General features: G+C 46.5%; 1 protein-coding gene across 1 annotated transcript in view; it reads left to right on the forward strand.

Moving 5' to 3' along the window:
• The window catches only part of AP3B1 (adaptor related protein complex 3 subunit beta 1), a 1,191,861-nt gene that overhangs the window by 102,021 nt on the left and 1,064,646 nt on the right, over window positions 1-25,194 (forward strand). The window contains exon 4 of the mRNA XM_030193246.1: window positions 4,837-4,932. Within this exon, the coding sequence (XP_030049106.1) occupies window positions 4,837-4,932 (96 nt within the window). The remainder of the gene's footprint in view (window positions 1-4,836; window positions 4,933-25,194) is intronic.

A 25,194-nucleotide genomic window follows, 5' to 3' on the forward strand; every position in this document is an offset into this window, starting at 1 on the left:
GAGCTACTGGGGTTTGTGGTAAATTATCCAAAGTCCCACCTTCTCCCAGTGCAGAGACTAGAATTCATAGGAGCTGTGCTGGATTTGCGGACGGCTCGTGCCTATCTCCCAGAGACGAGAGCCAACAACTTGTTGTCCCTCGTCTCGCGGGTGCGAGCGTCCCAGCAGATCACAGCTCGGCAGATGTTGAGATTGCTGGGCCACATGGCCTCCACAGTTCATGTGACTCCCATGGCCCGCCTTCACATGAGATCTGCTCAATGGACCCTAGCTTCCCAGTGGTTTCAGGCTGCTGGGGATCTAGAAGACGTGATCCACCTGTCCACGAGTTTTCTCAAATCCCTGTATTGGTGGACGATTTGGTCCAATCTGACTCTGGGACGTCCTTTCCAAATTCCTCAGCCGCAAAAAGTGCTGACTACGGATGCGTCTCTCCTGGGGTGGGAGCTCATGTCGATGGGCTTCACACCCAGGGAAGCTGGTCCCTCCAGGAACGCGATCTGCAGATCAATCTCCTGGAGTTACGAGCGGTCTGGAACGCTCTGAAGGCTTTCAGAGATCGGCTGTCCCACCAAATTATCCAAATTCAGACAGACAACCAGGTTGCCATGTATTACATCAACAAGCAGGGGGGCACCGGATCTCGCCCCTGTGTCAGGAAGCTGTCAGCATGTGGCTCTGGGCTCGCCGTCACGGCATGGTGCTCCAAGCCACTTATCTGGCAGGCGTAAACAACAGTCTGGCCGACAGATTGAGCAGGATTATGCAACCTCACGAGTGGTCGCTCAGTTCCCGTGTAGTGCGACAGATCTTCCAGGTGTGGGGCACCCCCTTGGTAGATATCTTTGCATCTCGAGCCAACCACAAAGTCCCTCAGTTCTGTTCCAGGCTTCAGGCCCACGGCAGACTGGCATCAGATGCCTTCCTCCTGGACTGGGGGGAAGGTCTGCTGTATGCTTATCCTCCCATACCTCTGGTGGGGAAGACTTTGTTGAAACTCGAGCAAGACCGAGGCACCATGATTCTGATTGCTCCTTTTTTGGCCGCGTCAGATCTGGTTCCCTCTTCATCTGGAGTTGTCCTCCGAAGAACCGTGGAGATTGGAGTGTTTTCCGACCCTCATCACACAGGACGAAGGGGTGCTTCTGCATCCCAACCTCCGGTCTCTGGCTCTCACGGCCTGGATGTTGAGAGCGTAGACTTTGCCTCTTTGGGTCTGTCAGAGGGTGTCTCCCGTGTCTTGCTTGCTTCCAGGAAAGATTCCACTAAGAGGAGTTACTTCTTTCTATGGAGGAGGTTTGCCGTCTGGTGTGACAGCAAGGCCCTAGATCCTCGCTCTTGTCCTACAGAGACCCTGCTTGAATACCTTCTGCACTTGTCTGAGTCTGGTCTCAAGACCAACTCTGTAAGGGTTCACCTTAGCGCAATTAGTGCATACCATTACCGTGTGGAAGGTAAGCCGATCTCAGGACAGCCTTTACTTGTTCGCTTCATGAGAGGTTTGCTTTTGTCAAAGCCCCCCGTCAAACCTCCTACAGTGTCATGGGATCTCAATGTCGTTCTCACCCAGCTGATGAAACCTCCTTTTGAGCCACTGAACTCCTGCCATCTGAAGTACTTGACTTGGAAGGTCATTTTCTTGGTGGCAGTTACTTCAGCTCGTAGAGTCAGTGAGCTTCAGGCCCTGGTAGCCCAGGCCCCTTACACCAAATTTCATCATAACAGAGTAGTCCTCCGCACTCACCCTAAGTTCTTGCCAAAGGTTGTGTCGGAGTTCCATCTGAACCAGTCAGTTGTCTTGCCAACATTCTTTCCCCGTCCTCATTCCTGCCCTGCTGAACGTCAGCTGCACACATTGGACTGCAAGAGAGCATTGGCCTTCTATCTGGAGCGGACACAGCCCAACAGACAGTCCGCCCAATTGTTTGTTTCTTTTGATCCCAACAGGAGGGGAGTGGCTGTGGGGCAACGCACCATATCCAATTGGCTAGCAGATTGCATTTCCTTCACTTACGCCCAGGCTGGGCTGGCTCTTGAGGGTCATGTCACGGCTCATAATGTTAGAGCCATGGCAGCGTCGGTAGCCCACTTGAAGTCAGCCACTATTGAAGAGATTTGCAAAGCTGCGAGGTGGTCATCTGTCCACACATTCACATCTCATTACTGCCTGCAGCAGGATACCCGACGCGACAGTCGGTTCGGGCAGTCAGTGCTTCAGAATCTGTTCGGGGTTTAGGATCCAACTCCACCCCCCTAGGCCCATTTTTTATTCTGTTCCAGGCTACACTCTCAGTTAGTTGGATAAATTGTTAGGTCAATCTCAGTTATGTCCTTGCCGTTGGGAGGTCCAATTGACCATGTTTGTTGTTTTGAGTGAGCCTGGGGGCTAGGGATACCCCATCAGTGAGAACAAGCAGCCTGCTTGTCCTCGGAGAAAGCGAATGCTACATACCTGTAGAAGGTATTCTCTGAGGACAGCAGGCTGATTGTTCTCACAAACCCTCCCACCTCCCCTTTGGAGTTGTGTCTTCCCTTGTTTTGTCTTGCTACATATGGGACTGACGAACATGAGCCGGTTCGGGCGGGAAGACGGCCGCGCATGCGCGGTGCGCATGGGCGCGTGAGGACTAGCAAAGGCCTTTGCTAGTGAAGTTTCCGATTGGAGGGGCTGCCGTGGACGTCACCCATCAGTGAGAACAATCAGCCTGCTGTCCTCGGAGAATACCTTCTACAGGTATGTAGCATTCGCTTTAGACAACCTGCTATAGAAACTAAAATACAAGATATCAGAGATGCAGATTTTGGAAAGCTAACATGAAAATAAATTCAGACAAATAATACTTTTTCCTACCTTTGTCAAAAAATTGCATTGGTCTCTCTCTTTCTGCTTTTCTCAGTTTTTTTTTCTCTCCTTGGTTCACATTATGGGATCTCCTATCCTTTTGTCATTTTCTTTTCTCTGTTCACAATCCATCTTCCATCATGTTTCTGATCCATCCTATCCAGCATTCTTCCCTTCTCCCTACACCATCTCTACCCCTTTTTTGGTTCAAGTATCTACCTCTCTTTCTCTTCCCTGTTCTCCCCTTCCCCTACACAAGCAGCCTGGAATCTCTCTAATATCCCCCCCCCCCCCCCAAATTCCAGCATCTATTTCTCCCCTACCCATGCCCGGCATCTCTTCATCTCCCCCCACTGTCCTCCAAAGTTGTGGTTGGTATAGGCAATGAAGAAAACAGGGTGTCTCTGTTATGTCCCTCCCAGGACCTTTCCTCTGTGGTGTCCTGTCTCTTCTGTGGTGTAACATCTTGTGAGTGGGATGAGGAAGAGAAAAAGGCCTTGGTAGGCCTGGCCAGAGGCAGCCTGTTTACTTTGCTGCTTCTGCCTGGCACTTGCTGTGACTTTGGAGGAAGGAAGAGAATGATACTAGACAGTGATGGGAGGGAGCGAGGAAGTGATACAGACCAGATGTCAGCCAGTGAGGATGGAGAAGAGAAGGAACCTTGTTTAGGCGCCCCTACCGTTGGGTGGTTCTGGGCTTTTTGGTGGGCTTGCTCGATGGTAGCCATGCTTCTGGTTCTGACCCAGTATGGCAGCATGTATGTTCCTATATTAAGTAAAATCTAGTTATGCATTTGCCTTTTTTTTCCCTCTAAATTTATTTTTAAGTATACTAGAAAAGGCTTGCCAATATTCTAGGCATTTTTCTTATTTGTTTTAATTGGAAAAAACTTCATCCTAAATTATTATACTTGTAATATTATTTCTAAATTCTTAATGTTTTGAGCCTGAACTTATATACCTTATCATACTACAGGTGGAATAGAGTCCATCAAATAATCATGGTAGTTTTTGCTCTTTGCGAAACACATTTTATCCAAAGGGAGCTGCTATTTTATCTAAAAATATTAGTTTTTTTTCACACCATGCTTAATCTTTGAAAACATCAGGTGAAAACACGAGAACATTTATTCTAACTTGAGAGAATCAAAGACCATTCATAGTGTTAAGAAATTGTCTTGTAAATTGTATTTTTACGAGTGCATGCTGCTCTTGACTCAGTTGGGATGTATGTTATAGGTTGTTAAATGGCAAAAGATACAAAAAGTGACATAGTATGGAATCGGTGGTACAGAACAAAAATAATCAAAGGTTTAGTCAATAAGTCATGAAGTTTGATGTACTACTATTGATAAATTAATTAAACAGATCTGCCTGTGTTTCTCAAGCCTAATGGGTCCCTGTTATGATTAGCTTCACAGCTGGGAGTGTTGTAACATTGAATGAAGATAAGTGTTAAAAGAATGGTATAGTCACGCAGCCACAAGTACTCCCATTTCTGGTCTCAGAGTGGTTTCAAGGAAAGAAGGCTTTCTCTGCACACCTGCAGTCGTTCAGTGCATAGGCCTCTTGTGGACAATATTGATTGATTCTAATCTAAAGCAGAACAAGAACAAATTTAGTGTTTTGCAACCTTCTGTGATTTAATATTGTTATGCCTTTTGCCTTAAATGGCACAAAAAATCCTTCTAAGGCTAGTGACGGTACATAATTTTATTTTGTTAAGGAACAAATTTGTAACGATGCAGTATTTTACTTTGATGCTCTAAACATGTTGAGTGGTAAGGAATAAGAACACAGGTGCCTTTTATAAAGAACTCTTTTTTTTTTTTTTTTTTTTTTCCCCGTATTCTGCGAATGAAGTATGCTCAAAACTTTTTGTAACTGAATAGTGTAGGAACGCTTCTGCACTGATGTATGACTTTATATTTGTTTTTTAAAGTGTGAGTAATGCTGTAATTTTAAGTGTAACTTTTTTTTTATTTCCTTCTACAGATAAAAAAATTAGTTTATGTTTACCTGGTACGCTATGCAGAAGAGCAGCAAGATCTGGCCCTTTTGTCTATTAGCACATTTCAGCGTGCTTTGAAAGTAAGTTGGAGTATTCCAATATGTTATCAGAAAATTAATTTTGAAACAAATAAAAGGGTTCTAAGGAAGCACATGTGCAAACAGTGTAACTACAGAGTACTGATTCTGTGAAACTAAATAAGTTTTAACTGATAAATCTTAGATGATAGGGAAAAATTGTATATATGTATGTTGCAATAAATGTACTGCCATATTCAATAATGCTGAATTGTGGAAAAAAACAGTTTTAATTTTAGTAGGTTAAATACAGAAAGTATCCTGAACATTTATATAAAACAATCTGTAATCATTTTGATTGGTTGTGGTGTAAGTTTTTTTTTTCCTCTCTTTTTGAATTGCCAACCTTTGTACAGGCAACTGTACAAGATACATAGTGTGAAGCTTACCAAGGAGGTGGTTGAAGGTGACTGATTTAGTTTCTGCATGGGCTCAAGGCAGGTAGTGTAGATGGAAGCAGAACTTTTTATTGCTTAACATGCTGCCAGTCTTGCTCTAATATGTTAAATAGCACCTATCCCTGTACAGATTCCTGTGGCACTCCACTATTTACCCTCCTCCAATTAGTGAAATGGCCATTTAACCCTACCCCCCTGCTTTCTAATAACTAATCCACAACAGAACAATTGTCCCCTATTCAATGACTCTTCAATTTTCCTCAGGAGTCTCTCATGAGGAACTTTGTCAAAATCTTTCTGAAAATCTAGATACACTAGATCAACCGGCTCAACTTTATCCACATGTTTATTCATGTGTTCAAAAAAAAAAGAAGCAAATTGGTGAGACAAGACTTCCCTTGGCTGAAACCACGCTGACTCTTCCCCATAACTGTGGTTTTTTACGTGTTCCATAACTTTATTCTTTATAATAGTTCCCACTATTTTCCCCGGCACTGACGTCGGGCTTATCGGTGTGTAATTTCCTGGATCACCCCTGGAACCCTTTTTAAAAATTAGCGTTGTATTGGCTAGTCTTTAGGTACTACAGATTACTTTAATGATAGACTACTGATTACTAACAGCAGATCAGCAATTTCATGTTTGAGATCTTTCAGTATTCTTGGATTCATGCTATCTGGTTCAGGTGATTTACTACTCTTTAATATGTCGATTCGGTTCAGTACGCCTTCCAGAGTCACTTAGATTTCTTTTAGTTCCTCCACATCACCCTTGTAAGAGATCTACCTGTACCAGAACTACTTTTAATCATCTTCCATAAAGACCGAAGTAAAGAATTCATTCAGTTTCTCTGCTATGGCCTTGTCCTCCCTGAGTGCCCCTTTTGCTCCTTCATGATCAATCTTATTATTGAGTTAGCTTGAAAGGGTCTGTTTGAAGTAGTCCCCTTAGATTCAAAACTATATAAAGAGGAAAGGACCTAATTAACATTCTTTCTGAGATATTCTGAGAGAAGAGGACATTTCTCTGTGCTTTTGGAACTTAAAGATTGGGATTCAAAGGAGGAATTGTAGGTTATTGATAGGCAGAATAAAAATATAAAAAAAAGCATACTTCTGTCAAGTAGTCTCCATATTCTTTCCCCCCCCTAGTTTTAAAACTTGAACTTTGTACTACAGCATTAACAGCCTCTAGCAGGGCCTAGTTCAGTCTTAAATCCCACCCACCCTCCCCAACAAGTCTTCATTTATAGTCAGTTATTCTAATTTGGATAATAAGGGGGGGAGTGCTCTTACAGAGTTTTTAATTACATTTCATTGCTTTTTCAGAAGAAAACACTAAATCACACATTATACCATATAAGCTACTTTTTTTTAAATATTAGACTAATATCCTTAACACCTTAGCAAGTTTTGAAGAACTAAAAAATACTAAGATGGATACAGCAGTCCAGCAGCGAGAAGGGGGCTATTCAGTCTTTTGCATTGAGTGTCACATGTATGATTATCTCCCAATTGGTGAGCAGTTATTTGTGTGTGCCCACTGCAAAGAGCTAGGAGCTACGTTCTCTTGAGGCTAGAGTAGCAGACTTGGAGGAGCTGAAAGAGACAAGAGAGGCACATAGAGGAGACCTACAGGGATGTTGTAGTAAAGTCCCACCTCTAGTCTGGCAGCCCCTGTGCTGCCTTGAAGGAGGGAGGTCTCCTAGAAGGAGTGCATCACCCTGGTGAAGTAGGTAGTACTTCTGTAGCCAGGACCTGCCTGCTAGGGGATGCACTGTCCTCTCGCACTGAGGATATGTCTCTGAGAACTTCTGCCCAGACGAGAAGGGTTAGGACAGCTGTTGTAGTTGGTGATTCGATCATTAGGCATGTAGATATCTGGGTGCCTAGTGGACTTGAGGATCGCCTGGTCACTTGCCTGCCTGGTTTGAAGGTGGCAGACCTCATGCGTCACCTAGTAGGATCTTAGATAGTGCTGGGCAGGAGCCGGCTGTCTTGGTACATGTGGGTACCAATGATATAGGAAAATGTGGGAGGGAGGTTCTGGAAGCCAAATTTAGGCTCTTAGGTAGAAAGCTGCAATCCAGATCTCCACAGTAGCATTTTTCAGATGCTCCCTATTCCACGTGCAGGACCCAAAAGGCAGGCAGTGCTCCGAAGTCTCAATGCATGATTGAGGCGATGGTGCAGGGATGAGGGATTTAGATGTGTTAGGAACTTGGTGATATTCTTAGAAAGGGGGAGACTGTTCCCAAAAGGATAGGCTCCACCTCAACCGGGATGGAACCAGGCTACTGGTGCTAACTTTTAAAAAGGAGAGAGAGTAGCTTTTAAACTAAAATGGGGGAGGGGGGGGGCGGCAGTCGCCCAGGACCGCGTGGTTCGGTGTGGAGTATCCTCAAAGGGTACTGTTGAAACAGGATATTTAGGGAATCCCAGTAGAGATGTTTCAACAAGGCTGAAAGTAAGCCAGATGTGCTTAATGAGAGAGCCGAATAAAGGATGCACATTATTCCCTTTAACTTCTAAGCAGCTTGTAGATCCAAGGAAAAAACACAATTTGAAGTGCCTGTATACAAATGCTAGAAGCCTAAAAAATGAGATGGGAGAGTTAGAATATATAGCACTAAATGATGAGGTAGATATAATAGGCATTTCAGAGACTTGATGGAAAGAGGACAATCAATGGGACACTGTGTACACAGGGTAGAAATTGTTTTGCAATGATAGGATCAAATGAGAGGGGGGTGGGGTTGCGCTATATGTTAAAGAGGGAATTAAGTCAAATAAAATAAACATCCCACATGACACAGATAGCAGCATGGAATCATTATGGATAGAAATTTATGTGTGAAGGGAAGGAGTATTCTTGTAGGGCTCTACTACCGTCCGCTGGGACAGAATGAACAGACGGATGAAGAAATGTTTACAGAGATTAGGAAAGCTTGCAAATTGGGCAACACTATAATGGCGATTTCAATTACACCGATATTGACTGGATAAATGTTACATCAGGGAGTGCCAGGGAGATAAAATTTCTAGATGTAATAAACGACTGCTTCTTGGAGCATCTGGTCCAGGAACCAACAAGAGGGGGAGCTATTTTGAATCTGGTGTTTGGTGGCATGCAGTGGATAGTGTGAGAAGTGGTGGTGTTGGGTTCCCTGGGAAACAGTGATCATGACATGATCAAGTTTGAGCTACTATCTGGGATGAACCCGCAAAGTAAGTCTGCTATAGCTGCATTTAATTTTTGAAAGGGTGACCATAATAAAATGAGGCACCTGCATCATTGGCGCCAGGAGGATTGCTCCTCTATTCAGGAGGTGCTGGTGCTGCTGTCTTCAGTCAACTAGAAACCTACTCCCGTCTTGGCCCCATCAGTTCTGCAGCTTGTGTTGGAGCCGACGCCCCAGCCTTTCCCGGTGTCGGCCCTCAATATGCGTCTCTGGGCCTTGTTCCATGCTGGATGGCATTTTGCAACTGTTTGCATTGGTATTGGGGCTGCGTGCGCCCACCTTATAGCCCATTGTGGCCCCACTTGGCCCTCAGCCTGTGGTGCAGCCTCTGGCGCAGCATGCGGCCCTGGTTTTGACCACCACCCAAGCCAATACCCCTTCATTGGTGGAGGAAGCTTCATAAGTTCATAACTATTGCCATACTGGGACAGACCAAAGTCCATCAAGCCCAGCATCCTGTTTCCAACAGTGGCCAATCCAAGTCACAAATACCTGGCAAGATCCCAAAAAAGTACAAAACATTTTATACTGCTTATCCCAGAAATAGTGGATTGTCCCCATGTCCAATTTAATAATGGTCTATGGACCTTTCCTTTAGGAAGCCATCCAAACCATTTTAAAACTCTACTAAGCTAACTGCCTTTACCACATTCTCTGGCAACGAATTCCAGAGTTTAATTATGTTGAGTGAAGAAATATTTTCTCCAATTTGTTTAAAATTTACTACTTTGTAGCTTCATCGCATGCCCCCTTGTCCTAGTATTTTTGGAAAGCGTAAACAGACGGTTCACGTCTACCTGTTCCACTCCACTCCACTCATTATTTTATAGACCTCTATCATATCTCCCGTCAGCCGTCTTTTCTCCAAGCTGAAGAGCCCTAGCCATTTCAGCCTTTCCTCATAGGAAAGTTGTCCCATCCCCTTTATCATTTTCGTCGCCCTTCTGTGCCCCTTTTCTAATTCCACTATCTTTTTTTTTTTTTTTTTTTTTTAGATTTTTTATTAAAGATTGCTCAAATACAAAATAGCCAACAATCGGCTGTTCATCAACATATTTTTTCCCACATCAAGCTTGTTTAATTCTAACTTTAACTTTCCCTCCCCTCCCTCCCTATCCCAGTGGTGTGTTTGATTGTTCTTTATACTGTTCATAAAGTGTCCATATTTTGTTGAAAATCCGCATGGAGCCTCTTCGCATGGCTGTCAGCTTTGACATTTGGTATAAGTATTCAACTCTTCCAGTTGCTATTTGTAATGTTGGTGGTTGCAGCTGCTTCCATGCCCGGGCTATTCCAAGCCTTGCTGCCACAAAATATTGAGTCACCAGTCTGTGTTGCCAGCCAGATATCTCATCTGGTTTAAAATGTAGAAGGCAGTGTTCCGCCCTCCATGGACATTGTCTTTGTATAACTGTATCAACCAGCTGCAGTAACTCTTTCCAGTATTCTTTTATTTTCTCACAGGACCACCATATATGTAGGAATGTGCCTCTATGGCCACATTCCCGCCAACATTGACCTGATGCTTCCGGGAACATCTTTTGTAGGCGGTCTGGTGTGTAATACCACCCATAAAACATCTTAAAACCATTTTCATTCACCGTTTGTGCTATGGATGACTTAAGTAGATATTTATAAGTACTTTTCCACATCCTTGTGGAGTATGTATTCTGCAATATCTCTTCCCATCTCTTTTGATATAGTACCTGAGGATCAGTCTGTCCCAGCAGAGCCAGGTATATACGTGTTATCCCTCCTTTGCCTCCTCCTCTAATAATCGCCTTTTCTAGATCTGTTTCAGCTAGGTCTAATTCGTCTTGCGCTTTCTTCTTAAGGAAATTACGCAGATTGCAATAATAGGTAAGATCTCTCTCTACCAGACCATATTCCTCCTGAAGGTCTGCAAAACTAATCATTTCTCCATCTTTCCATGTTTGCCCTAGTGTGCGCAACCCTGCTTGGGCCCATTTGTCAAAAATCTTCTCCGATCTCCCCAATGAAAACCCTTTTGCCCAACGTATTGCTGTCTGCCGATAATACATTCTTTCCGGAAACAGACGTCTCCTCAATTGATACCACGTCCATAAAGGATGTCTCAACCCAATAGGCATTGCTCTTATCGTGGGCACTAGTTCCTCTTTTGGTACCCATAAAATATCTTCTATTTCTCGCCTGCCCAACCATGCTCTTTCCCAGTGAAGCCATTTCTTAGATGCCCCAGGTGACCACTCTGCCAAGACCCTAATCTGGGCTGCTTGGTAATATAGGTAGAAGTTAGGGACTCCCATACCTCCTCTCTTCCATGTTTGAAACATCATAGATCTCCTTACTCGTGGTGGGCGTTTCCTCCAGATATATGCAAACATTTTGCGATTTAGCTTTGTAAAAAAGCTTGCGGGTATTGGGATCGGGATTGCCATAAATAAGTACAGCAATTTCGGTAGCAGCATCATTTTGATAGCATGTATGCGCCCCTGCCAAGATATATTGAGTCCTTCCCATCTGTCTAATTCCTGAAAAAGTTCTTCTGCTTTCTTGGGGAAATTAGCTGCATATAGCCCCTCTAGTTGTGAGGTTATCTGTATGCCCAAATATTTAATAGTCTTTTTCGCCCACACAAAGGGAAATTCAGTCCTAAGAACCTCTAATTCTTTGGGAGGCACTGTGAGATTCAAAAAGGTGGATTTTTCCAAGTTCGGCTTAAACCCTGATAATTTCCCATATTGCGTGAGGTGTTCTATTACTCTCTTTATAGAAGTTTCTGGTTTCACAATTGTGAGCAATATATCATCGGCAAACAGCATAAGTTTGTGTTCTCTCCATCCTCTCACCACTCCCTTCACCTCCCCATCTTTCCTAAGCATGCAGGCTAGCGGCTCCAGTGACAGAGCGAAAAGAAGTGGAGATATCGCACATCCCTGTCTGGTCCCACGTTGGAGCTTAAATGTTCTTGTATAAGACCCATTAATTTTTAAGGTTGCTATTGGACCTTGATATAGTAACTTTAACCAACTCAGAAACTTCCCCTCTATCCCTACCCATTGCAATACGTGGAATAGAAACGACCAGTCCACTCTATCGAATGCTTTTTCTGCATCGATTGATAACAATACTGCTGGGGTCTGGTCGTCTCTCACCTGTTGGATAATGTGCATCAGACATCTGGTATTGTCAAACGTCTGTCGCCCCGCTATAAATCCCGCTTGATCCTCATGAACTATACCCGGAATCTGTTTTTGTAGTCTGCAGGCCAATATCTTTGTAAATAGCTTGTAATCCACATTCAAAAGCGAGATTGGCCTGTAGGAGCTACAAAGCCGGGGGTTTTTCCCCGGCTTCAATATTAAAGTTATTGCTGCTAATCTCCATGTATAGGGTAATTCCTGCGACTCTGATAAATCATTAAACACTTTCAGTAGGACTGGGGCCAGATGTTTGCTATACACCTTGTAGAACCTAGTGGGGAATCCATCTGGCCCCGGGGCTTTACCATTTGCCATATCTGTTATTGCCCACATTATCTCCTCTAGTGAAATGGGTGCTGACATCTGCTCGGATCCTCCTCTTTCCACCCGCGGGAAGTCCGCCCCCTGTAAGTACTGCTCTATTTCATCTACCTCTGGGACTTGTTCTGGTTCATATAATTTTGTATAGTAATTCAAAAACTCCTCTTGAATCTGTTCCATCTGTGTTACAAAGTTCCCATCAATTGTTTGTATGCCCCCTATATGATTACGTTGTGCTAGCTTTTTCAATTTACAAGCTAGCAGTCTACCCGCCTTATTGCCTAGTTCAAAGTGTTCCTGTTGTGTCTTTTGTAGTTTAGCGGCCACTTCTGCCAGCTGCAACTCTTGAAGTTTATTTCTCAGCTCGTTTAATTTTGTCTGCCTCCTTGAGTCTGTGGGGATCTTTTTATGTGCTTGTTCTAGTTTTAATATTTCAGTCCTAATACTCTCTTCTTGTTCCACTCGTGTTTTGGTTATGTGTGCTCCTAATGCTATTAATTGTCCTCTAAGGACCGCTTTTAGACCTTCCCACAAATATTCTGAGCGGATCTCACCCACATCGTTGAATTTAAGATATTCCTCAATATATTTTTCTATCACTGGAATGTTTTTGGGATCCATTAGGATTGCCTCATTTAACCTCCAGTATCGCTCTCCCACCTGTCTAATTCCTATATGTACTTCTAATACCACTGGAGCGTGGTCCGACCAGGTGCGTGGCTCTATATTGACCTTACTTATGGTATTAGCCACTGTCACATCTCCCATCCATCCATCTATTCTAGAATAAGATCTATATTTAGCAGAGTAGTATGTATAGTCTCTTTCCTGTCCGTGTTTTGCCCTCCAGAAATCTGTCAATCCCCATCTGGCCAAGAAGCTTTTCAATCCTTTCCTATCTATTTTAGCATATACAGCTTGGCCTGTAGAATTATCTAACGGGGGATGAATCGTGACATTAAAGTCTCCCCCTAAGAGGAGTCGACCTTGTTGATGCTTTTGCAATTGTAATTCCACTTTTTCTATAAACTGTTTCTGTCCGGAATTCGGGGCATATATATTAACAATGGTGTACTGAGTATTATATAGTGACACTTTTACCAGCAGGAATCTGCCCTCTTTATCAGTTACTGTATGTTGAACCTGCCAAGGAAGTGAATCCGACAGCGCTATTAATACCCCTCTCTGTTTAGATTTGTCCATACATGATGAAAATAAGATTGTAGGGTATTGCCTATGACCCACCAGCCGCTCGTGACACTTTTTCAAGTGCGTCTCCTGTAACAGCACTATATCTGCTCGCAAGCGTATCATTTCTTTAAATGCTAGCTGGCGTTTCATAGGCGAGTTAAGGCCCCTCACATTGAATGTTACACATTTAAACACTTTATCACCCGATACCATTCTGTCAAACTATAATATATCCACCACCGTTTTCCCTTGTCCCTTTCCCCCCTCCCCCCTCCCTCTTTCCCCAATAACCTGAAATAGCATGCCCCCTTCTTCTTTGAAGGCATGCTAAGAAAAATTGTGGACTTCCGTTCACGTCTTCTACACCAGTCCATTTAAGCGCTTTGGCCCTTAATGATTTACAGGCACCGCTCCCGCTGACTCCAGATCAGAGTTTAGCCTGACTCTCTAAGCAAAAATTTAGTTCCAATGTGCAATGTGTTGTCATGTGCCTTTCTCTGCCACAAGCCGTTGTTCTGATGCTTGTCTTCTCAGCCGTCCTCGCCCCTGTGAGACTCTCTGCCATCGCTGCTTGCTCTTTTTCGGAGGTCCATTGGTTTGGTGTGCTGTGCTCGCTGTTGTCTCCTTGTTCTGCCCCAAAAACTCCTGGGCCTCCTCAGGCGTGACCACTCGTCTTTGCTTTCCCTCCTTATAAAACACTAAGGCAAAAGGATGCTGCCACTTGTATTTGATTCCTTCATCTCGGAGCTTTTCCGTTAATGGACGTAGCGCTCCTCTCCTTTTCAATGTGGTAGCCGCTAAATCTTGAAATAGTTCAATGGGATATGTCTCCCATATTATAGGGCTAGCTACCCTTGCTTGGCGCATGACATCCTCTTTCATTTTGAACTCTGTAAAACAAGCTACAATGTCTTTAGGCGCATTAGCCTTTCTCGGACCCAGTGCCCTGTGCGCACGTTCTAGTTTAATTGTTTCGGGTGCCACTGTGTGCTCCGGGGTAGAGAGCAGATGGGCCGCTATATCCTGTACTGCTTTTTCGCAGTTGATAAATTCTGGTAGCTCCGGTAGGCCCCGTACTCGGATGTTAGCTCGCCGACTTCTATTTTCAAGGTCTTCCACCTTGTCCGTGAGAAATCTCATGTTTGCTTGTTGCTCACCCATTTGCTGTTCTAACCCCGTTATCATTTCCGCCTGTTCGTCAAGGCCCACTTCAGTTTCATTAACTCGATTTCCCAATTCTTTGATCTCCTCTCTGAGGTCTGCGCTCAATTGCGCAAAGTCACGCCGCATCTCTTTAATGTCTTTTTTAATATCCAACAGCCAGGTACTCAGCTGTTCCCATTTATCTGGTGCCAGCTCATTTTCCTGCGTTTCTTCGTGTGCGCCCTGCGCATATGTAGGCCGCTGGCTTAGGGAGGCCCCTTGACTCGGCTGATCACCTGCCTGCCTGTCCGCCACGTGTTCGCGGTCCCGATATGCGAATGCAGTTAAATCCGCCGTTTTGGGTTTCGAGTGCGCCATCTTCGGGAGCGCGTGTCTTCCACTGTCTGTTCTACTACCCGCCTTCCGTTTCGGGCTCTAATTGCTCTTCTTTTAAGCTGGTATTCGGGCTGGTGTTCGGGAGCTGCGTGTTCAGACCGCCATTGCAGTTCGTGACGTCACCGGAAGTCCCTTCCACTATATCTTTTTTGAGATGTGGCGACCAGAATTGAACACAATATTCAAGGTGCGGTGGCACCATGGAGCGCTACAAAGGCATTATAACATTCTCATTTTTGTTTTCCATTCCTTTCCCAATAATACCTAACATTCTATTTGCTTTCTTTGCTGCCGCAGCACACTGAGCAGAAGATTTCAACATATCATCAACAACACCTAGATCCCTTTCTTGGCTTGTGACTCCTAACGTGAAACCTTGCATGACATAGCAATAATTCAGGTTCCTCTTTCCCACGTGCATCACTTTGCACTTGCTCACATTAAACATCATCTGCCGTTTAGATGTCCGATCTCGTAAGGTCCTCTTTTAATTTAACGACTTTGAATAACTTTGTGTCGTCAGCAAATTTAATTACCTCACTAGTTACTCCCATCTCTAGGTCGATGTGGGAGCTGACTCCTTGACACCCCTCTTGGGGACATGGCTCCTCAGTCGAAGCAGACTGTCTTGGCTTTCCCATGAGGAGTTTCTGACTGACACCAATGAGGAGCGCTCATGGGACTTGGAGGACGATCCAAGGTGCATTTTGGAGGATGAGTCCTATGGCATCCCCTCTGAAACCTCTCCTCTGCTTGAAAGGAGAATTTCTGTCTCCTCAGGAGAGCCTTTCGTTTCTCTCTTTTGTGAAGGAAATGCTATTTCATTTCGTTTGGAAGTGGAGGACGAACCCAGGGCTAAGATGCTCGAGGTCCTGAACTAAGAGTCCTAGGGAGGCTGTGACTGTCCCTCTTGACGAGGTACTTAAAAGTGTTCCTATATAGGAACTGGGAGGCCCCTCTGTTGGTCCCTGTCCTGCCAAAGAAGATTGACACCCAGTATCAGATCCACAGCATACCTGGTTTTGGTAGGTCCCAGTTGCCTTAGAATTCCATGGTGGCGGATTTTGCTCTCAAGAGAGCCAGGAGCTAGGGTCTATGCCTTTGCGACCCCAGGCAGAGAAGCTATGACCTTGGACTCTTTTGGGAGGAAGAATTCCTGGCCTCAGTGCTCGTGTCCCGTATACAGTTTTACCAGCTTTTTACGAGTGTGTACTTGCGCGACTTGTTGCATAAGCTGATGGATTCGGCGGGCTCCGTCTCACCGGAGCAGGCCGAGTCAGTGTACCTGTTGGCCAAGCAGCAGAAGGCGTGTCGAAAGTTTTTGTTCAGGGGCGACAATGACATCTTTGACAAGGTTTCCAGGATCTCTGCTCAAAGTACCTCAATGTGGTGTAACCCGTTCCACTAGGGGAAGAAGGGCATGGATTCTATTCCAGGTACTTCCTTGTGCAAAAGAAAATGGGGGATGCATCCCATCCTAGACCTAAGGGCCCTGATCAAATTCCTTGTCAAAGAAAAGTTCAGGATGGTTTTCCTGGGCACTCTTCTCCCCGTGATTCAGGAAAATAATTGTCTATGCTCTCTGGACTTAAAGGATGCATATACTCATGTCCCAATACGTCTATCCCACCGGAAGTATCTTCAGTTTCAGTTGGGAATACGTCATTACCAGTATGGCATATTGCCTTTTGGCCTCACGTCAGCTCCCAGGGTATTTACCAAATGTCTAGCAGTGGTTGCAGCATCGATATGCAGACTGGGAGTCCAGCCAGCACATTTTCGAAGGAGATCGCCGGCTATCTTCCGACACAAATCGGGAGATGGCCGGCGATCTCCTAAAGCCGGCCAAATCGGTATAATTGAAAGCCGATTTTGGCCGGCTTCAACTGCGTTCCGTCCGCGAAGCCAGCGAAAGTTCAAGGGGGCTGTGTCTGCACGGTAGCGAAGGCAGGACGGGGGCGGGATGGGGCGTGCATTGAGATGGCCGACTTCGCCCGATAATGGAAAAAAGAAAGCCGGCCTTAACGAGCATTTCGCTGGCTTCACTTGGTCCCTTTTTTTTCAGGTCCAAGTCCCAAAAGTGCCCAAACTGACCAGATGACCACCGGAGGGAATCAGGGATCACCTCCCCTGACTCCCCCAGGGGTCACTAACCCCCTCCCACCCTCAAAAAAACAACTTTAAAAACTTTTTTTGCCAGGCTCAACTGTCATACTCGGGTCCATTGCAGCAGTATACAGGTCCCTGGAGCAGCTTTAGTGGGTGCAGTGGACTTCAGGTAGGCGGACCCAGGCCCATCCCCCCCCCCCCCCCCCACCTGCTACACTTGTGGTGGAAAATGGGAGCCCTTCACAACCCACCCGAAATCCACTGTACCCAAATGTAGGTGCCCCCTTCACTCCTTAGGGCTATGGTAGTGTTGTATACTTGTGGGGAGTGGGTTTGGGGGGGCTCAGCACCCAAGGTAAGGAAGCTATGCACCTGGGAGCTATTTTAATTTTTTTTTTTTAACTTTTTAAAAGTGCCCCCTAGGATGCCCGGTTGGTGTTCTGGCATGTGAGGGGGACCAGTGCACTACGAATCCTGGCCTCTCCCACGACCAAATGCCTTGGATTTGGCCGGGTTTGAGATGGCTGGCTTCGGTTTCCATTATGGGCAAAAACCGAGACCAGCCATCTCAAACCCGGCCATCTCTGACATTTGGGCGGCCCCAACTTATTATCGGGAAAAAAAAGATGGCCGGACATCTTTTTCGAAAATAGGTTGGCTCCGCCCACTTGTGGAGCCGGCCATGGAAATGGCTGGTGCCGTTCAAAAATGTCCCTCCATGTGTTCCCTTATCTTGACGATTGGCTTTTGAAGAGCACGTCAGAAGGCGGCGCTCAAGATTCTAGGCGGTGAACTATTTGGGTGCTGGAACTTCTAGGGTTCATTATAAATTACTCCAAGTTCCATCTTCACCCTTGGAATTCATTGGGGCCCTGCTCAATACGCAGACGGTTTGAGCTTTCCTCCCAGGACTGAAGGCAGACACTGTAGTTGCTCTGGCCTCTCAGGTTCGAACAGGTTACAGCTCAGTAAATATTGATAAGTAGTAGTAGATATTGAGGTTGTTAGGCAACATGGCTTCCACAGTTTGTGACACCCATGACATGCCTTCACATGAGATCCAGCCAATGGATCCTAGCCTCCCATTGGTACCATGGTACTGGAAAGCTGGGAGATGTCATCTGAGTGTCTGTCTCCAGACCTTGTTCACTCTCTTATCTGGTGGACTGTCTGATCTAATTTGTCACTGGGTCTTCCATTCCAAATTCCTTAGCCATAAAATGTGCTGATGACGGATGCATCTCTCCTCGTTTGGGGAGCTAATGCAGATGGGCTATATACACTCAGGGAGTGTGGTCCCTCCAGGAAACAGTTCTTCTGATCAATCTTCTGGAGCTTTGGGCGGTCTGGTATGCTCTAAAGGCTTTCAGAGATTAGATGTCGAACCAAATTGTGCTCATTCGAACAGACAACCAGGTTGCAATGTATTACAACAACAAGAAGGGGGTCACCAGATCACGCCCTCTGGGTCAGGAGGCCATCCTTATGATGTGCTGGGCTCTCCAACATGGCATGTTCCTTCGGGCCACTTATCTGGTGGGCAAAAACAACAGTCTGGCCGACAGACTGAGCAGGGTTATGCAGCCACATGAGTTGTCTCTAAATATTGGTATTGACTGCGAGATCTTCCAAGAGTGTGCATCCCCTCGGTGGATCTCTGCCACTCAGTTGAATCACAAAGTCCCTTAGTTCTGCTTCAGACCCATGGTAGACTAGCGTCAGATGCCGCTGCCTTGCATTGTAGGACTGGTCTGCTGTATGCGTATCCTCTCATTCTTCTTGTGGGGATGACTTTGATCTTTACCGCTTCCAGGAAAGATTCCACTATGAGGTGTTATTCTTCCAAATGGAGGAGGCTTGCCATCTGGTGTGAGGGCAAGGCCCTAGATCCTGTTTACTGTCCTGTACAGTCCTTGCTTTGAATACCTTCTGCACCTTTCTGAGTCTGGTCTTAAGACCAACTCCGTAAGGGTTCACCTCAGTGCAATAAGTGCTTATCAGCGTATAGAGGGTAAGCCCATCTCTGGACAGCCTGTAGTTGTTCGCTTCGTGAGAGGTTTGCTTTTGTCAAAGCACTCTGTCAGACCTCCTGTGCAATGGGACCTCAATGTTATTCTCACCCAGCTCATGAAAGCTCCTTTTGAGCCACTGAATTCCTGCCATCTGAAGTATTTGACTTGGAAGTTCATTTTCTTTGTCATGCTAACATTCTTTCCCTGACTTCATGACCATCCTGATGAGAGCACCTTGCACACCTTGGACTGTGAGTATTGGCCTACTGTGTGGAATGAACAAAGCCCTACAGACTGTCCACCCATCTTTCTGTTTCTTTTGAGTCCAACAGGATGGGGGTCGCCATCGGGAAATGCACAATCTTTAATTGGCTAGCAGATTACATTTCTTTCACCTATGCCCAGGGTGGGCTGACCCTGGTGGGTCATCAGTGCCATATCTTCGTCGGTAGCCTACTTGCAGTCAACCTCCATTGAAGAAATTTGCAAGGATGCGAGCTGGTCTTCAGTCCACACATTCACATCTCATTGCTGCCTTGAGCAGGATACCCGATGCGATAGTCGGTTCTGGCAGACGGTGTTGCAGAATCCGTTTGGGGTCTAGAATCCAACTCCATCCCCTAGGCCTGTTTTATTCTGTTCCAGTCTGCACTCTCACTCAGTTTGTATATAGTTTCAGGTTAATCTGAGTTATGTCCTCACCGTTGCAAGGCCCAATTGACCAATGTTTGTTGTTTTTGTTGAGCTTGGATGCTAGGAATATCCAAATTGTGAGAATTAATGGCTTGCTTTTCCTCTGGAGAAAGTGAAGATACTTGCCTGTAGCAGGTGTTCTCTGTGGACAGCAGGCTGTATATTCTCACAAACTCTCCCATTGGAGTAGTCTCCTATTTTTAATTTTCTTGCTGTAGTATTGCGGTAACTGCGCCCTTGTGGTGGGCAGGTAGACAGCCGTGCTGTTATGATTGGGGTCTGAACCCCTCTCAAACTTACCTCTTTCCTGGGGGTCAGCTTCTTAGCTGGCTTCTGTTTCTTTTCTCTTTCCTTTCTGAGCTGGCTCTGTCTCTCTGTGCTGGCAGCTTCCAGCAGCATGGGGTTAATTGTTTCACTATACTGCACCTGTGTGTGTGTTGCCTGAGTTGCTCTACCTCTCTTTGGGTGTACTGGCTTCAAGTGCTTCACAGGGTTGCATTGGTGTGGGTTGGGCCTCTTTGGGTCAGTGTGCTTTTGCCTAGGTCTAGGGAGTGTGACATCATCAGGGAGGGCCTTGATAAGGAAGTGGTGTTGTTTCCTTCAGAGCCTTTGCAACAGTGGTGTTTGCTTTAGGTAGGGTGGTGCAGTGTGCACTTCTGACGTTGTGTCTAGTTTCCCTGCTTGCTTTTGCTAAGGGCCAGGTTAATGTTAGTGCAGTGTGCACTGGTGACTGTGTGTTTAGCTTTCCTGCTTTTCCCTTTTGGTTCCCCTGCTGTTCCCTCTTGGTTTTGGAAGCATTGCTGTGTGTAGGGCTTTGGAAGCTCTGTTGTTGATAGAAGTACTTCAGGGTTTGGTGTTATTAGGAACACTGCAGAGTTTGCTGTTAGAAGTACTTCTGGTGTTTGTGCTATTGGGAGCATTGCAGTCTTTGCTGTTGGTGTTTGGTGATTTAGAATCACTTTTGGCTTATGTGTTAGCTTCCCTTCTTTTTCCTTGTGGCTCCCCTGTCTTCCCTTTTAGTGCTAGGAGCTCTTCTGGTTGCTTGCCAGAGTAGTGCTGGGGAAGCACCTTGTTAGTTGTATCTAGCTTGCTAGAGCAGTGCTTAGGTAGCTTGTTAGTTTTGTGTTCAGCTTATTAGTGTAGAGCTGTGCTTGTAGCTTGGTGCTTAGTAGCACCTGTGTTAGCTTTGTGTTTAGTTCCCTGCTCTGTTAGTTTAGGGCTTAGGAAGTCCCTTTCTTGAGCAGGGCTTAGGAGCTCCTGTTTAGTATAGGGCTTAGGAAGTCCTTTTGTCAGTTTTCTGTTAGGAACACTCCTGCTGGTTTAGGGCTTGGGAGCACGTAGATCAGTTTAGGTTTAGGAGCACTTCTGTTTCCAGTCCTGGTCCCTGTGTCATCCGGTATCCAGTAAGTCCTGCCGGCTACTCGAACCCAGGAGCTCAACTTCTGGGGGGCTTAGTAGCTAAGTGCAGGTGAAGCTGTGCGGACCAGTCCAGTGTGTTCCGGTCCGGTGTGTGTTCCAGTCCTGTGTCCTCCAGTCCGGGGGATTGCAGTCCAGTGTTCCAGTTCTGTGTCCTCCAGTCCGGGGGATTCCAGTCCATGTGTTCCAGTTCGCTGGGCAGTGCCTGCAGTCCCTGCCGGTGTGCTTACCCAGTGTTGGTTGGTGGGTTTTGCCTGCTGCTGTTGCTCCTCGGCAGCAGCCCAAGGGCTCACGTTTGCTCCAGAGCCCGGCCCCGCGGGCTCTGAACCTGAGAACCTGACACGCGCATGCACAGTCTAGCGTGTCTAGTGCTCCACAAAGCTCTTAATGCTTGTTATAAGCCGTGGACCGGGCAGTGCTGTGCTGTGCTGCATTACCCAATTATGAGAATATAAGGCCTGCTGTCCTCATAGAATACCTGTTACAGGTAAGAATCTTTGCTGTTTGTTCTAAACTGTATGTACTTTTACTCAAGGGGGGTGTTAGAGGCTTTTTCATGGCAGCAGTGTTTTGGGAAAGGCAAATAACGTGTAGCTCTCAATATTCAAAACTACACGTAAACTTTTATCTTAAAACTGTAGCTGTGCAACAGAGCAGGTCCCTGGTCCAGGGAGCTTGCAATCTAAATAAGTTTCAATTATCAAAACTATACATAAACATTTATCTTAAAACTGTAGCTGTGCAACAGAGCAGGTACTTGTAATACTTATTTTTCTAGCACTCTGTCATGAGCGCACCACTTCAGTGGTTATAAGTATTCATGTGCAGCACACCCCTGCTCCAAGGAGCTTGCAGTCTAAGTTCTAAGTGGGTATCTGAGGCATTGAGGGATAAAACGATTTCTCTGAAGACAAACAGGCTGCTTGTTCTCACATGTGTGTGTCGATGTCCACGTCTGCCCAGGAATCGGCATTTTGCAAGCAAAATATTTAAAAAGTTTTACCAGAGTCTTCTGGCGCGTGCAGTGCACACCGTGCATGTGCAGACTGATTTCCCGCCCGTCGCGTGAGCACTTCTCTTCAGTTTTTCTTTCTCTGCGTTGAGGTGCGGCAGTGTTCGTTTCTGCTCCTCTTCAGGCCCAGGAAGAGTCTTCACTGATTGCGAATTTGTTTGCGTCTATTTCTTAATTTTTTTCTTACAAGATTTAAAAAAAAAAAAATTAGGTTCCCGTAGCTTCCTTTTAGTTTTTTCACCTATTTCAAGTTTTCTTTCTTTTTCGTTGCGGCCGGCCTTTCGGCCGCGCGGTCGGGTTCTCCCCTTTTCTCTTTTGTGCCTTTTTCTGTTTTTAGGCACAATCACGCCTTTTGATTTTGCCGAAGCCGTTTTTCCTTCCATGTTATCGAAGACCCCCAATGGCTTCAAGCGTTGTACTTGGTGCAACCGGACTATCTCAGGTACCGATACCCACGCCTGGTGTATTCAGTGCCTTGGGCCTGACCATAGCCCAGCTGCTTGTAGTCTGTGTCTTCGTATGAAGAAACGGACCCAAGCGTCTCGAGAGGCCCAACGAGAAAAACCTTTTGGGGCTCAGTCCGGTCCTTCGACATTGGTACCGAGGTCATTGACATCGAAGGGAGCATCGACGCTGGGGAGAGAGGTAATGGCTACTATGAGACCAACTCGTGTTGGGAGCAGTGAGGCATCGAGTGGGTCTCCAGCTGCCTCGAGGCCTCCTGTTATGCAGGCCCCCCGGGACCGGCCTTTGTCGGCCCCAGCCCCGAGGAGGCGTGAGGATTCCACATCCTTCTCATCGGTACCGAGGAGTCTCGATCACGGGCGTCGAGTGAAGGCTAAGAAGCACCATCATCGTTCTCCTTCAACACACGGTTCCAGGAGCTCCGGGACGTTGAGAGAGTCTGCACCCGAGAAGCTTCGGCGCCGAGAGGATCACTCTCCCTCGATACAGGAGGTGCCGGTGCATCGGTCTCCTACCAGCCCGATGCCTGCTCCTGAGCCTCCACGGATTCTGACACCGCCTGTACCACCAACCCCGCAGCCTTCTTCGATGACGACTCTCGACGAGCGCATCCGGGCCTTGCTTCCAGAACTTCTGGAGGGACTGCTACGTCAGTCAGCTTTGGTGTCGGGGGTGCTTGCACATTCCATACCATCTGCTGCAGTGGTGAGGCCCCTAGGCCAAACCGCGATGCTGTCTCCGACATTGACGTCGGCTGCCACCTAGGTCGACTTCCCTTCAATATTGGTGGAGGGAGCTTCGCCGCAGTCGGACAGGGCATCGATCTCTCGACATCGCCATAGAGGACTTCGTTCCTCGGCGTCGAAGCACCTTAACTCAGGTTTTATCCGACACTGAGTAGGAGCGTTCATGGGAGTCAGATGAGGATCCCAGGTACTTCTCTTCTGATGAGTCCTTTGGGATTCCCTCTGATCCTTCTCCTCCGCTAGAAAGGAGACTGTCTCCACTGGAGAGTCTGTCCTTTTCCTCTTTTGTCCAGGAAATGGCTACGGCTGTTCCCTTCCCTGTGGAGGTTGAGGATGAGGACTGAGGTGCTCGAGGTCTTGGATTATTCTTCTCCACTTAAAGAGGCTGTGACAGTTCCTCTGCATAGTAACATAACATAGTAAATGACAGCAGATAAAGACCTTGTACGGTCCATCCAGTCTGGCCAACAAGATAAACTCATTTCTCTTCTGATGAGTCCTTTGGGATTCCCTCTGATTTTTCTCCTTTGTTAGAAAGGAGACTGTCTCCACCGGAGAAGCTGTCCTTTTCCTCTTTTGTCCAGGAAATGGCTAAGGCTATTCCCTTCCCTGTGGAGGTTGAGGGTACTGAAGGAAGTCCTTATGCGAAACTGGTCAGCCCCTCTGTCTGGCCACATGGTCCCGAAAAACGCTGAATCCCAGTATCTGATCCACGGTGAACCTGGGTTGATGAGGTCCCAGTTACCGCACAATTCCATGGTGGTGGACTCCGCTTTCAAGAGAGCCAGGAGTACTAGAGACTATGCTTCAGCTCCCCCAGGCAGAGAAGCTAGGACTCTTGATTCTTTTGGGAGGAAGACTTATCAGGCCGCTATGCTTGCTGCCAAGATCCAGTCATACCAGCTCTTCACGAGCGTCCACTTGCGGGACTCGATACGTCAACTGTCCAGCTTGGTTGATGTACTCCCTACGGAGCTGGCTGAGCCTTTTCGCCAGGTGGTCAGGCAGTAGAAAGCGTGTCGCAAGTTCCTGGCCAGGGGTACTTTTGACACTTTTGATGCGACATCCAGAATCGCTGCTCAAGGTATAGTGATGCGCAGACTCTCATGGCTGCGTGTCTCTGACCTGGATCATTCTATCCAGCAGCGGATGCCGGATGTTCCTTGCCGGGGGGACAATCTTTTTGAAGAAAAAGTAGAGGATCTAGTTGATCAAATCAAGAAGCATAATGATGCTATGGATTCTCTTTCCCACCGGGCGCCTTCTGCTACTGCCTCCTCATCTAGGCACTCCTGCATCTTGGCAGCCTACCCAGGCTCAACCCCAGCGCGCTTGTTCTCGTCAGCGTGCGACTAAGGCCCATTCTGCTCCCCAGCAAAAGCAAGGGATGGGCTTTTGACTGGCTCCAGTTCAACATAGCCTCAGTAAAAGTGTCCATTCCGGACAACTTACTGGTAGGGGGGGAGGTTGATGTTTTTTCACCAAAGGTGGCCTCTCATAACCTCCAACCGGTGGGTTCTTCAAATAGTCTGGTTAGGTTACACTCTCAATCTGGAATCCAAACCTCCAAATTGCCCACCGGGAGCTTATTCTTACAGCTCCCAGCACAAGCAGGTACTTGCAGAGGAACTCTCCACCCTTCTAAAGGCCAGTGCGGTCGAACCCGTTCCACCAGGGGAACAAGGCCTGGGATTCTTTTCCAGGTACTTCCTTGTGTAAAAGAAAACAGGGGGGAGGCGTCCCATCCTAGACCTAAGGGGCCTGAACAAATTTCTAGTTTGAGAAAAGTTCAGGATGGCTTCCTTGGGCACCCTTCTTCCCATGATTCAAGAGAACGATTGGCTATGCTGTCTGGACTTAAAGGATGCTTATACACACATCTGGATACTTCCAGGTCACAGGATGTATCTTCGATTTTGGCTGGGAACTCAGAACTG

This window comes from Microcaecilia unicolor, chromosome 2, assembly GCF_901765095.1.
Source record: "Microcaecilia unicolor chromosome 2, aMicUni1.1, whole genome shotgun sequence".
NCBI classification, from domain to species: domain Eukaryota; kingdom Metazoa; phylum Chordata; class Amphibia; order Gymnophiona; family Siphonopidae; genus Microcaecilia; species Microcaecilia unicolor.